General features: G+C 38.1%; 1 protein-coding gene across 11 annotated transcripts in view; it reads left to right on the top strand.

The window, feature by feature from the left end:
• LOC149813486 (uncharacterized) overlaps positions 1–24545 on the top strand; it is a 56648-nt gene that overhangs the window by 7953 nt on the left and 24150 nt on the right. For 4 of the 11 annotated variants that reach the window (XM_089990795.1, XM_089990800.1, XM_089990797.1 and 1 more), the window contains exon 4: positions 23657–23756. The exons of 1 other annotated variant lie outside the window; for it this stretch is intronic. In XM_089990795.1, coding sequence (XP_089846921.1) covers positions 23657–23739 — 83 coding nt within the window. In that variant the 3' untranslated portion in view covers positions 23740–23756. Of the gene's footprint in view, positions 1–23656; positions 23921–24052; positions 24109–24545 lie in introns of those variants that run through there. 6 more of the 11 variants (XM_089990799.1, XM_089990803.1, XM_089990798.1 and 3 more) reach the window with 6 other exon arrangements.

The raw sequence follows: 24545 nt of genomic DNA, 5'->3' as shown, positions 1-24545 counted from the left end.
GCCGATTATTCCTTTTTGTTTGAACTATTATCTAGAAATGAAGATTTTTTTAGCGATGATGAATTAAATGAGAATGAGGATATAAGTGAAAGTATTCCTCAAACCATTCATGATGAAGAAGAAATGATAAATGAACCAATTACCTATACACATAGAGATAAAAGCACTTTTAGAAGTGCAATAGAGAAATATAGTGACCTTAGTGAATCTTCCAACAACTCTCGAAGAACTGAAAGATCTAGGAAAAATCCTTCTAGATTTATATCCTATGAGTCTTTTTCTCCAAAGCATAGGGCATGTCTTAGTGCCATTCACTCATATCAAGAACCTAGAAATTTTAAAGAAGCTAAGGAAATGATAGAATGGAGGGATGCCATGGACAATGAACTTAGAGCCCTCAACAAAGCCAAAACGTGGGTTTTTCAATGTCTTCCAGAAGGAAAGAAAACAATAGGATGTAGATGGGTTTTTAAAATCAAAACCAAGAGTGATGGCACTCTCGAAAGATATAAAACCCGTCTTGTCGCAAAAGGATATAGTCAAGAATACGACATCGATTACGAAAAAACCTTTGCTCTTGTTGCACGAATGGTTACTGTAAGGTGTTTGATCACCATTGCATCTATTAAAAAATGGAATATTTACCAAATGGATGTTAAAAATGCATTTCTAAATGGGGACCTTAATGAAGAAGTCTACATGGATGCTCCTCCTGGTATGAACGTACCAAAGGGGAAAGTCTTTCTTTTGCAAAAAGCGCTTTATGGTTTAAAACAAGCCCCTAAGGCTTGGTATGATCGATTTAATGATATAATGGTTCAAAATGGTTTTTCCTCATGCTACACTGACACTGATCTGTTCGTCAAAAAGTCTGATGCAGGAATTGTGATTTTACTGTTGTATGTTGATGATATGTTGATAACAGGTAGTGACATAAAGGGCATCAGAAACATTAAAACCACTTTAAAAGAAAGGTTTGAAATGTCAGACCTGGGGTATCTGACTTACTTTCTTGGTATCGAGGTAGCCTACTCTCATAGAGGCTATTTTTTGTTTCAAACAAAACTTGTCTGTGAGATTCTTGACAGATCAGGTATTACTGATGATAAAATCTATGAGACCCTAGAAATTGTGGGATAAAAAATGAAGATCGGTGATGGGAAACCTTTGGAGGATCCTACCCTCTACCGGCAACTTGTGGGATCTCTAATGTATCTTAGCATCACAAGGCTGGACATCTCTCATGCCGTGCATACTGCAAGCCAATTTCAGCATGCTCCTATATCCGTTCATATGAGTGCCGTTCTCCGAGTTGTCAAATACATAAAGGGAACTTTAAACAAGGGAGTTTTCCTTTCCTCATCTTCTGAGTTAAATTTAATTGCATATACTGACTCTGATTGGGGAGGTGACCCAAATAATCATCACTCCATTACATTTTTTAGGTGAATCCCTGATCTCATGGAGATGTAAGAAACAACAAAAGGTGTCTCTATCATCCACCGATGCAGAATATCGAGCCATGGCGTCTACAACTATGGAGATTGTCTGGATTCATCAGTTGCTGCAAGACATGGGGATTCCAATTCAAGAACCCACAAAGTTGTGTTGTGATAATAAGAGTGCAATCTATATTGCTAAGAATCACACATTTCATGAGCGGACAAAGCATATTGAGATGGACTGCCATTATGTCCGAGAGGCATATCTACAAAAAGTCATCGATCTTCCTTATGTAACTTCAGAATATCAGTTGGCAAATTTCTTCACCAAGGCGCTCTGCTCTCCAAGATTCAACTTTTTCCTTAGCAAACTTTCGGTCATTGTGCCCTAAGTTTGAGGGAGGATGTTAAAATGTATCTCTCTTTATGTAAATATTTACATATGTATATATAAAGAGAGATACATATACATATATACATCATGTATATATGTATATGTATCTATCTTTATATATATATGTAAATATATATGTTTCTTTTTTCTTGTAAAACCCGCAAGGGTATTTTAGTCATTTCTCTTCCTTTTGCGCATATTCATAATTATGAATATGTTGTAATTCTTTTTGTATTTTTACTTTTCTTCTTTTTCTTTTTTTCTTTTCGCTTTTTTGTCTTTATTTTTTGTTGACTCAAAGTCAACTTGGAGGGCTCAACACTAGCTGTTGAGCCTCTCCAACGGTTAGAATTCTAACCGTTGGAGGGGCTCCAACAACTAGTGGAGCCCCTCCAAGGCTCCTTTTCCTCTTATAAATAGGGGAGTTCCCCCTTTGTAAACTTCACTTCTTGGAGCTTTTGTTCTCCATTCTTCTCAATAAAATTCTTTATATTTTGTATGCCTTTGTGCATTTGAGTTTCTTTATTGTACCTTTGTGTACATTTGTTCTAAGTGTTCTTGTGCATTTGTGCACATTGGTGGTGTTGTTCTTATCACACACTTTATCTCATTTTTGAGATATTTTCACAAAGGTATCATAAAAAAAGACCTTAAGGATTCTATTAAACATCTAACGAAAACATTTCAACTATTCCTTAAGAATTCCTCCACATCTACTTCCGGTGCCGTTAAGTCTACTTCCTATCTTCCAGGTACGCTTTCTTGGATTCTTGACTCTGGTGCCTCTTTTCACACAACTCCGTTAGAATCCCTCTTATCCGAATGCACAAAATCATTTTATAACTCTTGTGTTTCTACCATGGTTGTACGTATCGTACGATACATATCGTTACTTTTGGGTTTTGCAATACGATACACACTCATATCACAATACGAGTGTGTATCATACCCATATCAAGTGTATCGTACAATACACCCATGTATCACAATGTATCGTACGATATAGTGTATATCATATGATATCGTATGTACTGTACGATACAATATCGACACACTTAAAAAAGGCCGAAAGTTATCTTTTTTCATTTTGGGTTTAAAAGGCCTCTTGAGGGCTAAGTTCTTCATATGTCTAGAGTCCGTTAGAAGGGCATCCACAAACCCTAGGTTCTGTGAGATGGATTTAGGGGCCGATTCATGCACAAGGGAGAGGGCTTTTGCGATTTTATCAAGACTGTATTTCCACCATTTTTTCACTCAAGGAAGTGGGTTAAGGTACAAAATCCCTATTCTTTGTTTCTTATTGAGTGTTTTTTTGGGAAATGTGTCTAGTGCTTCTTATTCTTTGCTTCATATTGATTTTTTTAATTGGTTATGTTTTATTTTAGATCCTTCGATATCGTCTTCATGTTTATGTCATATTAGAGATGATCCTACATGGAAATACTGTAGAAGCATCGATGATGTACCACAATTAGGGTTACCATTAAATTTGAGATGTCTTTTTTGTGATGCTATTATTACAGTTGTATAGATTTAAAAAACATATTGCAGGTCAAGATCGAAATGTACGTCCATGTGATTCTTCATTTATTCCTGCCACTTTTTATGCTGATGTTATTGCTAAATTAGAAGAAATTTGAAGAAGAAGAATTTTGCAAAGATGCAAAGATGAAGGACTTTGAAGTATTGTTCCAGATTTCGAAAATGATGATGATGACGCAATTGCCAAAAAAATGGCTGAAGATAAAGAGATCATCGTGCGAAAGGTGGATGCAACTGAAAAGAAGACATTATTCACGTACTGGGTTTGGATCAGATCCAAACCCAATTCAAGTGTATCTAATTTCAGATTTAAGCACACGTTTATTTATTATATTAATGACATATTGTAAATTACATTGTTGTGTAATGGGTATTCTCGTACCCTAGTAATTGTAACACTATATACTTAATGGAATGCCAATACTGCAGCCCTTATGTATCCTCTCCTCTTCCTGTGCTTGGTCTTGTGCATGTGCCAAGGAACCCACCATTTCTTACATGGTATCAGAGCGATTGGTCCTCTCTCCAACGTCTTCCTCCAAGGTATTTCTTTTCTTCTTCTTGAAATCTATTGATTCTCTCTAGTCAACGTATTTCTGAAATCTGCATCCCTATTTCTGAAATCTACTGATCTTATTCTAAAAATCTGCATCTCCCAACTATTTGCATCTAATCTTTCTCCTTCTCACACTATTTCACGTGCTTTTATTTGGTCATGCACGTGATTTCTTTTGGTCACGCATGAGCAAATCTTTGTGTGATTTCATAAGTTGTTCCTAATCTGATATTTTCTTAAGAACTGAGTAAAATATTAGATTCTTTTTCTTTACATTTTAGAACAACGTTACCTCAAAAAATCATATTCAGCTCTTTGCATTACATTGACAAAAATCATATCCAGCTCTTTGCATTTCATTGATTGATCTTTACAGATCAGTTTACTGCATAACTCTGGTTTTGTCTTGGGTCTTCTACCCGTAAAAAAAAAAGGCCGAGTTCCGAGTTCTGATTTTTTTTGTTCTGACTTCTTTGGTTCTACTCTAGTATTGTTTCTGACTCCTTTTATTTCTGAGTCTTGTTCAGCCTTCAATCACCTATGGATTCCCTTTCTTCTTCTCAATCTGGCCTCTCTTCCAATTTTCTTAGTCAACTTGTATCTGAAAAACTAAATAACTCCAATTTTCTTACCTGGAAAAGACACATCATCCCATTTATAAGAAGTCAGGATCTTTCTAGACATCTAGATGGCTCTGTTTCTGTTCTTCCAGAGTTCATATCACAAGATGGCAAGGCTGGGGAGGGTGACACTTCCATTACTTTTGTCAGAAATCCAAAATATATATGTCCTGGATGAAGCGAGATCAAGCTTTGGTTGCCTACATCACTTCCACCCTGTCACAGGAGGTGTTTGTGGCAATTCCAGATGACTGTTCTGCAATGCAATTATGGCATCGATTGGTTCAGACATATTCTCAAGTTTCTTAAGCCAGAGTATTATTTTGAAGAAAGAGTTTCAAATGCTGAGGAAGGACTCCATGACCATCATGGAATACTTGAACAAAATGATGACCATTATAGATCAGTTGGCCATCGTGGGATACGCAGTTAGTGACAGAGATATTGTGCATCAAACTTTGAGTGGGCTGGGATCGGATTATCATATGATGGTTACTTCTTTATTGTGTTTGCCAGATTTACCTACATTTGAAGACCTTCGTGCCAAACTTTTACAATATGAGATGACCTTGAAGGGATTTTCTGAAGATACTCATGCTCAAGCTGGGGCACACGATGTCCTTGCCACAAGAGTTGCTTACAGACGAGGACGTGGTAGGTATGATTTTTGAGAAAGAGGGGAACAAGAAAGAAATGGACAAGGAAGTTGTGGAATATTACCTACACCCAATATTCCTCCTAATGGACAGAGGCAAAGATCTATACCCACCTGTTTTCTATGCAATAAAAGGGGACATATCAAAGCTAATTGCTGGTTTAATCCTCAAAATAGAGGCAAACAACCAGAGACAAGAAAGGGGTAAGATAAATTGAAGAACAATAGTGAAGTCAAGGAGTTGTTACTATCTGCTCTAGCTGAATTGAATTTAAAACAAAATGATCAGGGCACTTGGTATGTCGATTCTCGTGCAGTCACTCATGTCACTGGTAATGCTAGTAAGCTCCTAACTCCTGTTCTTTATGCTGGTATAAATAGTATAGTCACTGGAGATGGGTCTCACCATCATATTTCTCACATTGAAAACTCTGTCATTCCTATGTCTACTTCTTCTCTTGCTCTTTCAAATGTCATTTATGCTCCGAATATAAAAAAAAATATTGTTTCTGTCTCTAAGCTTGTAGATGACATCAATGCTCTAGTTGAGTTTACTCCCTTTTCTGTTTGTGTCAAGGACCTTCACACGAGGGAAACGTTCGCTGAAGGAAAACGCCAAGGGAATATGTACGTGTTCCAAGAGAATCCTTCCACCTTGAAGCTCACATCATCATCTTCTTCAGCCCTTCCTAAGAATGTTTTTAGTCTTTTTGAGTGTAATAAGCTGAATCTTTGGCATGGTCGTCTGGGTCATTGTAATAGTCGTTTCATTTAAAAGCTTGTTTCAAGCAGTCTTCTTCCCAAGTCAAGTCTAAGTCTAAATGTCAATGGTAAAAAATGTTCAAGTTGTCTGCAATGTAAGAGTCATGTTCTTCCATTTCATTCTATTAATAAAAGAGCTTCAAGACCATTTGAAATCATTTGTTCAGATTTTTGGGGTCCGACTCCAGTTCCCTTTATGCCTGGCATCAGATATTATCTTATTTTTGTTGATAGCTATTCTCGGTATACATGGATTTTCTTTATGAAATATAAATCCGAAACATTCAAGTTATTTCAGAACTTTCATTTCTTTGTTCAAAATCAATTTTCTGATAATATTCTTTGTTTCCAATGTGATTGAGGGGGTGAATTCTCCTCAAATGACTTTATTAATTTTCTCCAGACAAATGAAATACGTAGACATGTGTCTTGCCCTCATACACCTCAACAAAATGGGATTGCTGAACGCAAGCATCGCCATATTGTCGAGAGTGCAATGAGCATGATGCATGATAGTAACCTTCCAATTACCTTATGGGCAGAGGCTTTTCATTCAGCCGTTCATATCATACACCGATTGCCCATGAATATCCTGGAAAACAAATCACCCTACTTTTCTCTACATGGTGTTCATCCAAATTATCATGATTTGCGAGTATTCGGGTGTGTATGTTATGTTCATGTTGACAGTTCAATGCGACACAAGTTTCAGGATAAGGCCTTGAAGTGCAGATTTGTGGGGTATGCTGATGATTATAAAGGGTACAAATGCTATGATCCCGTGAGCAAGCGTATCAAAATATCCAGGAATGTTGTATTTGATGAATTGAATTTTGACCACAATGTTAACACTCTTCCTGAAATTGAAGTTTATCACCCCTGGTTATACTCTGATCTCTTTTCTAGTGTTAATGATGTTTGTCCTTCAGAATGTAATCAAAGAGATGAGGGAAACATGTCTGATGCTCTCCAAAGGATTCAGAAAAGTGTCCTCTTAGATCTGTCCTTGCCTCCTGGAAGGTATAAAGGTATTGTTTACTCTCGACGTGAGAAGGGGACCATCTCCAATTCTGATCAGGAGATGAATTCTTCTTCCTCTGTTCCCAGAAGATCCACTCGACCCCGACATCCTATTGACAAATGGGTAAGTTATGAGAACTTCACTATAGATTTCCAACTCTTCTTAACCTCTTTAGGTAAGGAAGATCAACCCACAACATTTTATCAAGCAACAAATTCTAAGCGATGGATTGAAGCTATGAATGAAGAAATGGAGGCTCTTCATAAATGTGGCACTTGGGAGATTGTTCCCAGAGCACATGATCGAAATGTGGTTGGGTCCAAGTGGGTGTATAAAATAAAATATAAGCCGGATGGTACTATTGAATGATATAAGGCTAGACTGGTTGCCAAGGGATTCACGCAGGAGCAAGGACAAGACTATGACGAAACCTTCAGTCCGATTGTGAAAATGGGCACTATTCGAATTATATTATCATTGGCTATTGAGCACCAGTGGATTATCAATTAGCTGGACATAAAAAGTGCATTCCTACATGGAACTTTAAAGGAGGAAGTTACATGGAGCCACCCATGGGAACTCCAAAGAATATGTGTGTAGATTAAAGAGAGCTATATATGGTTTAAAGCAAGCCTCCCGATCTTGGTTTGATGGTTTTTCTCTTGAAATAGAGAAATATGGTTTTAGTCGGTCTCTTCTTGATCATTCTCTTTTCATATTCAAATATAAAGACACTGTTACCTTGTTATTGATATAAGTTGATGACATAATCATTACAGGTAACTCTAATAAACATATTGAGCAGGTCAAAGAACTCCTGAATCATAGGTTTAAGATGAAGGACCTTGGTCAATTGTGATATTTCCTTGGAGTAGAAGTTGACAGAACTGTTGAAGGCATGACACTTACTCAACATAAGTACACTATTGATGTTCTTAGCAAGGCAGGTATGAAAGATTGCAAGCCTCTAAGCACGCCCAGTGTACTTCATTAGAAACTCAGTTCCCAAGATGGAGATTTGTATGAGAATCTTACAGAATATCGCATCATAGTAGGGATGCTTCAATATCTCACCTTTACTCGCCCTGATATTGTCTATTCAGTTAATCAGGTATCTCAGTTCATGCATGAACCACGCATTGGGCATATGAAAGTTGTTAAACGCATTCTTCGATATTTGAAGGGAACTATTGGGGATGGTCTTGTGTACAAGAAGAGTATGAAGGAACGTCACATGCATGAACTTCTTGTATACACAGATGCAGACTGGGCAGGAGATCCATATGAGCGTAGGTCAGTCTCAGGATATTGTGTTTTCGTTGGCCTAAATCTTGTCTCTTGGAGCAGTAAGAAACAAAGGGCTATTGCGAGATCGAGTACCGAAGCAGAATATAGATCAATGGCAGCTGCTACAGCTGAAGTAACATGGATCAGACATCTGTTGACAGAAGTAGGAGAATCAATATCTAAATGTATTCTCTTATGTGACAATCAAAGTGCCATCAACATGTCATTAACTACTGATCAAGTTGCTGACTTGTTTACCAAAGGGCTTATCAAGGACACATTCTGGATGTTGAAAGGCAAGTTGTTTATGGTTCAAAACCATGTACAACTTGAGGGAGGATGAGAATAAGACATTATTCACGTACTGGGTTTGGATCAGATCCAAACCCAATTCAAGTGTATCTAATTTCAGATTTAAGTACATGTTCATTTATCATATTAATGGCATATTGTAAATTACAATGTTGTGTAATGGGTATTCTCGTACCCTAGTAATTGTAACACTATATACTTAATGGAATGTCAATACTGCAGCCTCCGGTGAAGGATTCTGCAGCTCTTACGTATCCTCTCCTCTTCCTGTGCTTGGTTGAGTACATGTGCCAAGGAACCCACCATTTCTTACAGCAACACTGAGGAAATACTATCCTAATGTTTGACAAAAAGGCTATAGAAGATAGTTTAGTTTTAGGATCTTTATAGTTTAGAACCTTAGAGATGAAGATTGGCATGCAAAACATTGGTTAAATGTAATGTTTTTAGTTATCATGAACTCTTAGTAGTTTAGTTATGACTTATGACATTTTAGTATGACTTGGATGTGAATTTAATATTGTTAGTTAGTTGGTTAAATGTAAGGCTTTAATTGTGTTTAAAATTTAAATTATGTAGTTGTCTTTTATTTAGATTGTCAGTTATCAGTTGCATCATTTGTTATTAATTTAAATTATGTAGTTGCCTTCATATGTGATTTTATGCAATTCATTATTGTTTTATGTGATATGATTTTTAGAATTTATGCTAAAATTTTCTAATTTTTCTAGTTTTTTTTTTGGAATTTTTGGAATTTTTATTATTAAAAATGTATGATACGTTTACGATAGGATACAATATGATACAATGTTACTTTGGGCCCGACCGATACGGGTAGCGATTCAATACTTATAACCTTGGTTTCTATGGCTGATGAAAATAATCTAGAAATTAAAAAGTATTGGAACATTTTCAAACATTTCAAAAAATTTTCAACTACCTAAAGTTAGAGTTATTCCAAAACTTAACTTAAACTTATTATCCGTCTCTCAAATTTTGGATTATGGGTATGAGGTCACCTCATCAAAATAATGTTGGGTGTAGGATCGCTAGTAAGAGAAGCTGATTGGGGAAGGCAATAGGAGGAGAAACCTCTACTACATAGATTTTCTTCATGTTCCCAAAGAATCATTTTGTAATTTTGGTAAGGAAAAAATATTTCTATATGACATCAAAGATTAGGTAATCCTAATGTATCTAAGTTAACTCTTTTTCAATTTTTGAAAGACTCTTGTAATAAAGAGTTTGTATGTAACAAATGTATTCATTGGTAAAATGAAAGAAGATTCCTTTTAGCCCTAGAACTTTTATCTCTTTGAAGCTTTTTGAACTTGTGCATTCGGATGTATGGGGACCTGCGCCAGAGGCATGTCAAAAGGAGGGTTATTATATTATATTATATGTATTAACGACTATACTAGGTATACTTGGATATATTTCCTTAGGCAAAAATCTGATGTATTCTCTTCTATGTCACATGGGTGCGGGTGTGGCACTTTCAAAAACCTGGGTGCGGGGGTGTGGCAAAAATAACATATATTTATTTATATATATATTATATAATTTTTAAGTTTTATCAATTAACAACATTAACACTAATGAGATAAAAAACAATTATCACAATAGCATCAAATCAATCAATCATGCATGCAATAAATCAAATTAACAATCTACAATTCTATTCTAAAAGACTATTAGCTCTAGCTTTACTATGGTTATCCGAGTAGCAGGTGCTATCAAACAAACTATAACTTATTTATTGAGCCATTCGCAGTTTCACAGTCTGAATTAGTTCATACTTACACATGCATGGCTTAATTTTTGAGACAAGCATATGACTACTGGCAGGATCAATCATGTAGCATCCCTCGTAAATGTCACAGCACTGGCCCGAAGGCCACGCAACTGCGAAGCGTCATCCATCGATTCCGACATTGAAAATATCAATGCAGGAAGGAGAGTTGTTTCGACTCCCCACCTGAGCCAACACAAACCGAACATCCGAAAGCCCACATAGCGGCAAGGGGAGGGGCCGAGCCCCCTCCCTGCGCCCTCTTTGTGCAGGGAAGGGGCCGAGCCCCCTCTTAGAAAAGGGGCTTCACGTTCACCTGTGCAGGAAAAGAGAGAACGAGGTATTAAGAGAAGAGGTTGTAGAGAGAAAAGACGTCATACCATTAACCTGCGTCTTTCATTATATTAAATATATATTGAGTACATAATTTTTAGGGTACGGAAATACCCTCTAACAACAGACTTAAAATACATTACACAACATTCGGATCTTGACCCGATCCAGTACATGGGTCGGGTCAGGTCCTGCATATACACGAGTTGGGTCCAAGACCCAATAACGACTTCTTTTCAGCCTCCCTCAAGTTGTGCATGGTCCTGGACCATGAACAACTTGCCTTTCAGAAACCAAAATATGTCCTTTGTCAGTCCTTTGGTGAAAATATCAACAACTTGCTTTTCAGTTCGCACAAACATAGGCTCAATCTCTGTTTCTTCAACCTTTTTCTTGACAAAATGCTGATCTATCTCAATATGCTTTGCTCGACTATGATGAATGGGATTGAAAGACATATTGATGGCACTTTGATTGTCACACAGTAGCAGTGACCGAGCAATCGGTTCTCCCATTTCTGTTAGGAGGTGCCTTATCCATGTAGCCTCAATAGTGGCAGCAACCATCGATCTGTATTCAGCCTCAGTACTTGACCTAGCAACCACCTTTTGTTTTCTACTACTCCAAGATACCATGTTCGATCCAATGAAGCTGCAATAACCAGATACTGACCGTTGTTCATCTGGATCACCCACCCAATCAGCATTAGCATAAATAATGATCTCATGACCGCCTCCTGGATCTAATTCACTTTTCCTGTACACCAACCCATCACCAACTGTACCCTTCAGATAACGAAGTATTCGTTTAACTGCCTCCATATGCGGTGTATGAGGTTCGTGCATAAACTGAGATACCTGATTAACCGAATACACTATATCCGGTCCAGTAAAGGTCAGGTATTGTAGTATGCCAACTATGCTACGATACTTAGTGGGATCTCCATATATATCTCCTTCTTTAGAACTCAATTTCTGATGAATGACACTTGGAGTTGCTAGTGGCTTACAATCTTTCATGCCTGCCCTACTGAGAATGTCCAACGTATACTTGTGTTGAGTAAGTGTCAGTGTATCACATCTTTTATCAACTTCCACTCCAAGGAAATACCACAACTCCCCCAGATCTTTCATCTTGAATCTCTGATTTAATAACTTCTTTACCTCCTCAATGTGATTTTTGCAGTTCCTTATGATAATGATATCATCTACATATATCAATAGAAGAGTAGTGACATCTCGTTCACTGTGAATGAATAACGAGTGATCCAGAAGAGATAGAGAGAAGCCATGCCTTTGTATTTTTAGCGAAAAACTCTCGAACCAAGACCGAGAAGCTTGTTTCAATCCATAGAGTGCTCTTTTCAGCTTGCATACATACTGATTGGCGTCTCGTTCTGCATACCCAGTGGGTTGTTCCATATAGACTTTTTCTTTTAAATCCCCGTATAAAAATGCATTTTTTACATCTAACTGGCTTAATGTCCATCCATGTTCAATGACTAGACTCAACACAATACGAATGGTTCCCATCTTAACGACAGGACTGAAAGTTTCATCGAAGTCCTGTCCTTGTTCTTGTGTGAATCCTTTAGCTACAAGTCTAGCTTTGTACCTTTCAATGCTCTCATCTGGTTTATACTTTATCTTGTACACTCACTTTGACCCAACGACATTTCTATTTAGTGGTCTGGGCACAATCTCCCATGTCCCACATTCATGCAAGGCTTCCATTTCTTCATTCATTGCTTCGACCCATCTTCTAGAACTTGCAGCTTGATAGAACATGAGAGGCTCATCCTCTTTATTTATGAACGTTAAGAATAGTTGAAAATCCAATGAATTTTTTTTATAGCTTACCCACTTGTCAAGCGGATGTCGAGTCCGGGAGGATCTTCTGATGTCCAGCATCTGTTGAGGGGGGTCAGAAGGACCCGTATCTGTACAAGGAATGGATGAGGGCTCTTTCTCTCGCCGGGTGTATACAACACCCTTATACCTTATTGGCTCCAAGTTTTGTGTGACAACCTCTTCTGTTTGAGATGCATTTGCTGATTCTTCATATATCTCCTTCTGACTGCAGTCTGCAGGACAATCTTCCTTAGCATTGGAGAAGAGTTCTGAATTTAACCATGGATAGTACACCTCAACACTGGGACTTGAGTTAACAACATGAAGACTTGAATTAGTCGGCTGATCGTCAAAATTCATTTCGTCAAAAACTACATTTCTCGATATTTTGACGCGTTTGCTCAAAGGATCATAGCACCTATACCCTTTGTAGTCTTCATCATATCCCACAAACTTGCACTTTAAGGCTTTGTCTTGAAACTTATGTCTCAACGAGTTGTCAATGTGAACATAGCAAACATACCCAAACACACGTAATTCATGATAATCAGGTTGTATGCCAAATAGAGAAAAATATGGTGACCTATTTTCTAAAATGGTCATGGGCAATCGATTTATCACACGGACCGTGGAATGAAAATCTTCAATCCATAGTGCAACAGGGAGATTGCTCCCGTGCATCATGCTCATTGCACTCTCAACAATATGTTGATGCTTCCTCTTAGCAATCCCATTTTGTTGAGGTGTATGTGGGCAAGACACTCTTCTCTTTATCCCATTATGTTGAAGAAAGCTAACAAAGTCACTAGAGGAGAATTCACCGCCTCCATCACATTGGAAATTGAGAATATTGGTAGAGAAATGGTTTTGAATAAAGGAATGAAATTTCTGAAACAATCCAAAAACTTCTGATTTGTGCTTCATGAAAAATATCCAAGTATAGCGTAAGTAACTATCAATGAAAATAAGGTAATATTTACTGCTAGAAAGAGAAGCAATTGGGGCAGGATCCTAGACATCAGAACATATAACCTCAAAGGGCCTTGAAGCTCTCTTATTAATGGAATTAAATGGCAAAACATGACTCTTACATAAATGACAACTAGAACACTTTGTATCAATGACTTTTGCACTCAGACTGAACTTAGGACTGAGATTATTCGAGACAAGTTTTTTAATAAAATGACGACCACAATGACCCATACGACTATGCCAAAGTCTTGGCTTATTACATTCAGAAATGGCAAACACAAACTCAGAAGGAGGGAGAGATTGGTGTTGATGAGGCTTCAAGGATGAATAGGCAGAATAAACAGAGGAAGGATCTCCTTGAAATATATACATGTTGCCCCATATTTTTCCCTCAGCGAATGTCTTCCTCGTGCGAAGATCCTTGACATAAACAAAAGAGGGAGTGAAATGTCTTCCTCGTGCGAAGATCCTTCACATAAACAGAAGAGAGAGTAAATTCAACTGAGGCATTAACATCAACAAGTTTTGAGACAGAAACAATGTTCTTCTAAATATTGGGAGCATGAATAACATTTGAAAGATTAAGAGAGGACTTGGACATGGGTATAATGGCATTTCCAATATGTGAGATGGAGTGATGAGAACCATCTCCCGTGACTATGCTATTTTTACCAACATAAGGAGTAAGATTCAAGAGTTTACTCTCATCACCTGAGATATGGGTCGCTGCTCCGGAGTCGACGTACCAAGTGCCTTTATCATTTTGTTTCATATTCAAGCTTGCCAAGGCTGCCGATAGCAACTCTTTTACTTCTCCATCCCTCCTAGCCTCTGCTTGTGGAGTTTTTCCCTTGTTTTGAGGGTTGAACCAACAATTTGCTTTAATATGCCATTTCCTATTACATAAAAAGCAGGTGGGAATGGGCCTTTGTCCTTGTATATTGGGCGTTGGAAGTATACCACGACCCCCAAAGGTATTTCTCCCTTTCCTCGAAAGAAATTTCCTCTACCTCTACCATAAGTCATCCCCGTGGCCAACACATCTTGGGTTCCTGAAAGCCCATGAATGTCCTCAGAAGACCCTTTTAGGGTCATTTCATACTGCAATAGCTTTGCACGAAGGTCTTCAAACTTTGGAAGCTCTGGGAGACACAATAAAGACGTCGTCAGAACATGGTAGTCTGACCCCAACCCACTCAAGGTTTGTGTTAAAATGTATCATTCGACAATTGTAATATTATATATATATTATATATATATAAAGGATAATACATATTCATATATGGTATATATGCATATGTATTATCCTAATTATATATATAAAATATATATTTATCTATTTATAGGCATAGGGGTAGTTTAGACATTTCACAGTTTTTACGCATATTCCATTTGGAATATGTTTGTAATTTTATTTTTAATTTTCTTTTTTATTTTTCCCTTTTTTGTGGTTTGCGCCACCTAGGGAGGCTTCCCAAAGAGTCATTGGGGAGCCCCCAACGGTCACAAATGTGACCGTTGGGGGCTCCCAACGACTCCTTTGGGAGCCCCCTTGGTGGCCCCTCTCTTGTGTTATAAATAGGGGTCTCCCCCCTTTTGTATTCTTTACTCCTTGGAGGAGCTTATGCTCCATTGTATGGGGTTTATACCCCCTTCTTCCTTCTTCTATAATATTCAACTTATGACTTTATGTCATATTTTTGCCCCTTGTGTGGGTTTATGTGTTAGCACATTATGTGCTTGTGTTGTTCCCTTTAATGGGTTTATTCGCACTTCATGTGCATGTGTATGGGTTCTTTATTGAACCTAATGTATTCAAAGCCACTTTCTAACAGTTTGCTGCACTTGTCTTTATCACTGACGAGACATCCCACAATAGCCAGTTGATCCGTGACGTCTTTCATTTTGTTCAGGTATTCCATAATAGACATTGAATCTTTCTTCAACATTTGAAATTCTCGCTTGAGAAACATGATTCTCGCCTCAGAGATCTGTGAATATGTCTGAACTAGCTTGTCCCACAGCTCTTTGGCTGAACAATCATCAGGAATGACTACAAGGACCTCCTGTGAGAGTGTTGAAGTGATGTATGTCATTAACGATTGATCCCTTTTCATCCAAGCAACATATTCTGGATTTTGAGAAGAACAAAAGATTGCACCCCTTTATCGTCTGTCTTTTCCTGCGAAGTGAACTCTAGAGGGGGTGAGACCGATCCATCTAGATGACCAGAGAGATCCTGGCTCCTTATAAAAGGAACAATCTGCCTTTTCCAGGTCAAGAAGTTGGAATTATTCAGTTTTTCAGAGACTAATTGGCTGAGAAAGTTAGAGGAAAGGCCTGACTGCGGATGAGGTGAATCCATTTGAAATATTGAGAGAAGAAAAGAAAAGGAGAAACGTCTGGACTAGACAAAGAAATTAGTCACTCGAATATTCTGTCTTTTTTTTTTGCAGTGACAGATATAATGTATATTCGGGTATGATCAAAGAGAAAAGAGGTAATTGATCAAAACTGAATATCAGTAATTGAATCAGTGGTATACTCAATGAAAGCGTGTAACAAAATTGTAAATGTTTCAGAATAAGTGTATTACAAACTTAAACGACATAATACTAATTTCAGAGAGTAGAGTATTCAGACTAAAACAATATTCAAACTGAAGCAACCCATTAATGGAGAGATAATTCAAGATTAAGCAAAAGGGAAACAAACGTATGAATATTTCAAAACAAGAGTTTATGCACACATAAATAACACAAGTATTAACTTCAACAAATGAAATATTCAGATTGAGAGAGGAGAACTTGTCTGCGTCTCTTCACGTCGGCAGATCCAACTGAAAGACTGCTTTGATTCCAGAGAGAATCAAATCTTAAAGAGCAAGGTAAGAGGAGACGTTGACGAAGGGATCTTAAGGAGGAGATATTGACGGAAGTGGAGATGTTGCCGATCTTACCGGAACTGAAGAACACAGAGGAAAGAAGGAAGGAAACGAGGAGGAAGGAGACGCACGCAGAGGAGAAGGTGATCTTAGGCCAGGCTTCAACACCGCTCTGATACCATCTTAGAAAAGGGGCTTCACGTTCACCTGTGCAGGAAAAGAGAGAACGAGGTATTGACAGAAGAGGTTGCAGGGAGAAAAGACGTCAGGCCATTAACCTGCGTTGAGTACATAATTTTTAGGGTATGAAAATACCCTCTAACAAAAGACTTAAAATACATTACACAGCAATCGAATCTTGACCCGATCCAATACATGGGTCAGGTCGGGTCCTGCACATACACGAGTTGGGTCCAAGACCCAATAACGACTTCTTTTCAACCTCTCTATGCCCTCTTTGTGCAGGGAAGGGGTCGAGCCCCCTCCCTGCGCTCTATGTGTGCAGGGGAGGGGCCGAGCCCCCTCCCTGTGCCCTCTTTGTGCAGGGGAGGGGTCGAGCCCCCTCCTTGCACTCTCTGTTGGCAGGGGAGGGGCCGAGCCCCCTCCCTGCACCCTCTTTGTGCAGGGGAGGGGTCGAAGAGGAGAGTAGAGGGAGTCAGAGAGGAGAGGAGGAGAGCAAAGGGAGTTGAAGAGGAGAGAGCGTACCTGAAGAGGAGCGATCGGCGGCGGCGTCGAGGTTCGACGAAGCGGTCGGCGGCGGCGTAGGGGTCCGGTGAAGGCTTCAGGAGGAGAGGTCGGGAAGAGAGGATTAGGGCAAAAATTAGCCCTAATCCTCCCCTCAGTAACACATTTATCGAACGATTTTTTTTTTTAAAGTTTAAAAAAAAGACACAAATGACCCTGGGTGCGTTGACCGCACCGGGTGCCGCACCTGCATCGCATTGCGTCGACGCCGGTGCGACACCTGTTTTGCCGAGTCCCTGTGACATAGATTCTCTTGTTTGAAAGAATTTTACAAAATTGTGCAAAACCAATTTCAAACCAATATTGTTATTTTTTGATATGATTCAGGGAGAAAATACTTGTCTCATTATTTAAAAGAAAATGAGATTTCTCATCAAAGATCTTGTCCAAATACTCCCCAACAAAATGACTTAGCTGAGAGGAAGCATCGTCATATCATTGAAACAAAGGTTGTTCGTATCGTAACTTTGGGAGAAACGTATACGATACACACTGTATCGTGTCGTATCGTACGATACATGGCATATCTTACGATTTACCTTCGATGTGCTTTTCAAAAACTGAAGGCTACTTTTTACTTTTTGGGTTTTAAATAACTTTTAAGAGCCGACTCCCTCATTTGTGTAGAGGCCATTAGAGGGGAACCTAGGCACCGTAGGAACCGTGAAAGTGATTTGGAGGCCAATCTGTGCACAAGGGAGAGGGATTTTGCAATTTTTTTCAAGTAAAAGTGTATTTCCACCCTTTTTCCACCCAAGAAAGTGGGTAAGGTAAAAAAATTCTATTGTATGTGTGTCTAAAATTGTTGTCGAATATTTGTATGCCTATATTTTTATTTGGTGGTTAATTGGTTATGTTTTGTTTTAGATCTTTCATTGTTGTCTTCACGTTCATCTTATAGAGATGATCCTGCATGGCAATACTGCAGAAGCATGGATGATGTACCACGACTAGGGTCATCATTGAGATGTCTGTCTTTGGATATATTATTAGAGGTGGACTCCATAGATTTAAGCAACATATTGCACGTGTTCGTCAAAATGTACATCCATGTGATTATCTATCTATTCCTGTCACTTTTCGTGGTGATGTTATTGTTGAACCGGAAGAATTCAAAGAAGAAGAATTTTGCAAAAATGCAAAGGACTTCCGACCAATGTTACAGATTTTGAAGATGATGATGATGACCTACTTGCCAAAAAAATGGTTGAAGATAAAGAGATCATCGCTCCGCAGTTGGATGCAACATTTAGGAATGATTGTCCTAATGTTTGGCAAATAGGTATAGAGTCTGTCTTTTGTTTATTCACTCTTTTTATGAACCCTCAACTTACAATGAGGCTAAAGAAATTCCCGAATGGATTGATGCCGTGAGCTTAGAATTAGATGCCCTCGAGAAAGCTAAGACCAAGGAATTTCAACCATTACCTATAGGAAAAAAAAACATAGGATGTAGGTGAATCTATATGGTAAAAAAAAAGGGATGAATGAATTTTAGAAAGATATAAAGCTACGTTAGTGGCCAAAGGTTATTCTCAAGAATATGAAATAGACTATGAAGAGATATTTGCTCCGGTAGTTTGTATGAATATTGTTATACTTTTGTTATATGTTGCTGATATGATTATCACAGGGAGAGACAAAAAGAGAATTGATGAAATAAAAAATATTCATAAAAAATATTTTGATATGTCTTACCTTGGCTTTCTAAGATATTTTCTAGGTATTGAAGTGACTTATTCACCTAGAGGATATATATTGTTTCAAATGAAGCTGACTGCATATATTATTGGCAAATCTGGAATCTCGAAAGTTATACGTAGGAAGTTGTAAATGCAAAATTAAGATTGGAGGATGAAACACCGCTTGGAGATCCAATTCTATATCGACAACTGATTGGATCCTTGGCCTACTTATCCATCACCAGACCAGACATCTTTCGTGCGGTTCACTCAGCCAGTTTCAATATACACCAACTATGGTGCATATGAGTGTTGTTCTACAAATTGTCAGATATATCAAGAAGTCTATCACCAAAGGGCTATTTTTATCCTCTTTCTCTTCTTTAGAGTTAATTGCTTGTACTCATGCAGATTGAGGAGGTAATTCCAATGATAGAGTCTCAACTACGAGTTTTTGTGTGTTTTTAGAAGACTCCCTTATATATTGGAGGTGTAAGAAGCAACAAAAAGTCTTTCTGCCATCCCCAGAAGCTGAATATCAAGTCATGGTAACATCAACGATGAAGATTATCTGGTTGAGGGGTCTTCTTAAAGATATGGGTTTAATCATCTCTAGTCCTTCGAAGATGTGTTATGACAATAAGAGTGCTATCTATATTGCAAGCAATCACACCTTCCACGATCAAACTATGCATATAAAGATGGACTACCACTATGTTCAAGAGAAATTTTTGCGAGGGACCATTGAATTAACCTTATGTAAGTTCGGAATGTCAGTTGACATATTTCTTTACTAAGACCTTGCCTTTGCTTCGGTTTTTATCTCTTTTTGGCAAACTTTCGGTGATCGTACCATACCATAACTTTGAGGGAAAGTGTTAAATTATATGTCAATATACATATATATATTTATATATTTATATATATAATTTTATTTTTTGTTCTATGTAAACTGAAATACCCATTCAGGGTATTTCAGTCATTTCACCCATGTAATAGGTGACAACCTAGTAGAGGCTTGTCCTTATTTTATTTTATTTTTTTCTTTTTACATTTTGTGTACAATATGGCTGTTGGGGCTGCTCCCAACGGTAATAAATATGACCGTTGGGGGTTAGCCCAATGACTAGTTGGGCTGCCCCCTTTCCTCTCTCTTGTATTATAAATAGGGGTTCAAACCCCTTGTATTCTCAATGTTTTTCTAAGCATTTCATTAGTGAAAATTTATATTTTTTTGTTTTGTGTTGTGTCTGCCCGTAAAGGCTATTATGTGTGCCCATCAAGGTTGTAAGTATCATATTGTTACCCCTATCGGTCACGCCCAAATTAAGACCATATTGTATCGTATCGTAAAATATCGTAAAATTTTAATAAAAAATTCTCAAAAACCCTAAAAAATAAAAAAAAAATTAGCAAAAAATCTAAAAAAATTATATCACATGAAACAATGATGCATTGCACAAAATACAACCATAAAATCACATATGAAGCATTTATGTCTCTATGAGCTGCATAAGACATCATCAAACATCAACTAATATAGAATTATAGATAATATTGCATGCATATCTCATAAGAACAATGCAAAATATTAAATATCTTGCAATTAAGAATATGCTACAAGACTCATACTTTTTATATTACATAAACAAAAATATTATGGTAATAGTTACACTCGATTCTCAATCGGTTTTCACTCATTACTTGAGTGTCTCATTGCCATGTCAGATCATCTGATGCCATCTTTGTTGGGAGGAGTGCGGAGCCTGATTTCTATATTGATATAAATCTCTAATTTTCACGGATCCAACTTTGTAATTTTACTCATAATAAAGATTTTTTTACATTAACTCACTTTCTTGAGGGAAAAAATGGTAGAAATGCACTTTTACTTTAGCAAACCACAAAATCCCTCTCCCTTGTGCATGGATCGACTCCTAAATCGCTCTCACGAGTCCTAGGGTGTGTGAATACCTGTCTAATGGTTTCTACATAAATGAAGGAGTCGGTCCTCAAGAGGTCCTTGAAACCTAAAATGGAAAAATTATGATTTAGTCATTTTTTAAGAGTGTTGACCCTGTATCGTACGATACAACTACGATACACACTCGTATCGCGATATGTCAGAGATAAAAATGTGTGGCCCCACAATCAAACAAGACGAAAGCAACATGTCCATTAATAAGTATGATCCCTTCAATCAGGTCGACATTTGCGAGTTGTTCGGCTGATATAATGTAAACGTAACCCACCGTGGGTTTCTGTTCTGTCTTTGGTGGTAGCGGCTGCTAGAGCGGAGGACGTTGCTGCAGTTGTTGGAAAGATCATGCTGATTCCTTATTTCTCTGTCATTCATCCGAGGTTTTTTTGTTGCAATCCTTCATATAATGGCCCAACTTGCCACAATATAAATAACCACCCGTATTGCGGAGACATGGTTTTCTGGGGTGATACTAGCGATATTTTTGGTAGCTAAAGTTGGACTGCTGGCTAGGCTAGACGACTCCTTGTTTTTGTGGTGGCCTCGGGCCAATGGAGCAGAGCTTTTTTCTCGAAACTCTCTCTTACGAAAAGGTGGTCGTGACTCCTGCCCACCAGGGGACGACCTCTTGTTGTTCCCATCACTTGCTGTTGGTTTCTTTCATGCAATCCCCTTGGATCACTCTCAATGCATATTTATTTTTGAAACTGCCGCTACGGCAGTGTGGAACGTCTGCAGCATGGGCAGGGCATCAAATCTTCCTAAAAGTAAAAAAGGTTGGACAACAAACTTACAGAGTCCACGTCAACTGGCGCTTCCAAGCAAGCCTACTGCTAAGCCCATGATAAACGCCTAGGTGTGCACATCTTCTACTCGATCGATTATATAAAATAGGAGGAGAACCCCGATCTCGATCTAATGGGGGCTCTCGTCTTCCTCATGGGTAGTGGGTCAAAGCAAAAATCATGAATGATACATATCGTACCATATCGTACAATATGGTACGATACATACAACACTGGTGCTCATAGTGGCTATTGTGTGCATGTGTTATGCTCTTGAGATCAATCTCACATTGTATTATCTCTTAGTGAATTAGTGCGTGTGCAGTTCTTTTGTATTTGTGTTGATCCTTATTGAGATCTCTTTTGTATTTCTCCTTGTTTCTACAATTAGTATTTATAATTTGGGTACTGCCTTCTATGTAAATTGTAGTTACAAAAAACCAAATGCTCCTCATAACCCAAATCAAGTAAAACATAGGATGATTATCATACTCATAAGTCTTAATTCTTGACCCTGTGGGAAGAATGTTCTTCTTGCAGTATTGCAATATGAGCCAGACCAGAACACGCAGCTACGATTCTTAATATCTTGGTCAGGTAGACAATGCTGCACTCCAATGTTGTTACATAATGGTACTTTTTAACTACATAAATAACCCTGCATGTTTATCATTTCATCACATCCACGAGTGAATTTACACATGCATGACAAAACAGAGGTGAGAATGCTACATGCTTCGTGAAGTTGGGGAAACATGACAGTGTCCAAAATTGAGCCACTCTGTCTTGTGCACTCACAAGGCCATGTGACAAGTACCCAGTCCACATGAGAGATGATAATGAATATAGTAGGCCAATGATAGCATATTTAACATCTTAAAGGAAGATGATGGTATCGTAACAGGATCCTACTGCCAATTTGTGATAAGTTCCAATCAAGAGTAGTCTTTTGACCAGAGTTACCAGAAGTGCCTATACAGTAGGGGAAGCATGCTTTCACGATACGCGTTTCGGAAGTGCGAAACGTCGCGCTTTCGAAACGCGCAGGGAAACGTCCCCTTTTTTGGGAAGCGTGCTTCCCATAAATGGGAAGCACATTTCTCTTTTATGGGAAGCGTGCTTCCCCCACGCTTCCCTCTTTTTTTATTTTTATTTTTTTCTTCTTTTTCACTTTCCCCTCGCTTCCTAGGTCGCTTTCGATTCACTTCCTAGACGGTTTGTGATTCGCTTCTAAGTCATCCCACGCTTCCCGCTTCCTAAAATTTTGAAAGTACCTCGCTTCCCGTATCGCTTCCCGCTCCCGCTTCCATGCTTTTGATACTTGCTAACTAAAATTATCAACCTATTCCTCCTATGCAGCTTCACACACACTTGCCTACTATCAGCCAGATGGCAGCAACTATGGCATTTTAAGCAAGGGATCTTGTTTTCAAAATCCAAACTTCTGCATACATCCCCCCCATTAAATTTAAACCTTCAATTACACCTATACCCGACTTAGAGCACTATTCTTAAATGTCTCTTCCTCTCTTTGAATGTTTCTTAGAAACAGATGTCATCAGCCACTATATGTGACAGCAAAGACTGCATGTATGGCCAAACATACAAGACTGCAGATTCAGGATCCGCACATGGAACTCAATTATGTCAACCCCAAAACTGACCATGCAAAATGTATAACCATGAACTTGGAGTCACTTTGAAACTCTCTCTAAAATGGCATAGGAAGGGCACTCACACTTAAATAACAGCCATAAGAATGACAATGAAAATACAGTTAGTGAGACAAACGGTCACAGATCGTTACATGTCAGAAAAATGAAGCAAACGGACCTCATGCAAATATGGAAAAATAATACTTCTAATCTACCAAATTCAACCTCAGAAAAAGTGAAAAAATGAAAAGGCTGTTTTGGAAAGATATGTTCCACAAGCATTAAATGATCAATTAAGGAATTTGGTGATAATGAATTCCAGCCTTGTTGCTTTCATTTGCTTTTATCATTAAACTTGATGATATTTTCCCTGTTTGCATTGAACAGTGTGCAAAGTTTCCATCATTGAACTTGCAGAGAAGTTTGAAAAGGAAATTGAGGGTTTGCGCCGTCGCTATGGGCTCTGTTAAGCATCATCTGTAGATAAGTGAGTACTCTCTCCTCATTCATATTTGAATTTTCTTTCTTCTTGTTGATTTCCCTTGGTCAAAGTAGTGGGACTACCAAGAACAAACAAAAGCAGGAATTTGTTTTTTATCCACTGAATATTAGTGTGGTTTGTAGCTTTATAAATTCAAATCACTGCCTCTCAGATGGTATACAAGTCCAAGATTGCTCTGGTCTTGAATTTTGTCTGTACCAAAAAAAATCCAGTGCTTGCATTTGTGAAATTGCCCAAGATTCCAGCCTTTTGATCTTTCTTTCCAATAAGATCTCCTTCAGGTTCTGCGCAAGGTTGCCAGACTAGGAAGCGGAAGCGGAAGCGGAAAATGAAGCAAGAAGCAATGCATTTTAAAATGTATAGGAAGCGGAAAGTGAGGAATAAAAGAGGAAATACAAGAATTGAGTGAGAATCAAAATGAAACACAAATAAAAACTAAAATAAAAGTGACTAATATTAAATTTCATGATTTTTTAGTGTAAGAATTAATTTTTTAACAAAATCTAAAAATGATGACTACCAATTTAGAGAAAGCACATAAAAGTTAGTGAGAAGAATGAGACAAAACACATAAAAACATGAAAAGTTGAGTAAGAGAACATATAAGAAGAATAGATGAAGCGTATGGAAACCATAGGAGAAGCGTGGGGGAATCGAGGTTCTCATCAAGTTTCGGAAGCAAGGAGTATCATTCTTCCGAAGCGAGTTTCCGAGCTTCCCACCTATCTAAGAAGCTTCTGATAACTCTGGTTCTGCCGCCAAAGAAAGAAGTTG

This window comes from Nuphar pumila, chromosome 16 (assembly GCF_984573655.1).
Source record: "Nuphar pumila chromosome 16, dmNupPumi1.hap1.1, whole genome shotgun sequence".
In the NCBI taxonomy this organism is placed as follows: Eukaryota; Viridiplantae; Streptophyta; class Magnoliopsida; order Nymphaeales; family Nymphaeaceae; genus Nuphar; species Nuphar pumila.
The sequence above is the reverse complement of the archived record's forward strand: the minus strand, read 5'-3'. Positions and strand labels throughout refer to the sequence as shown.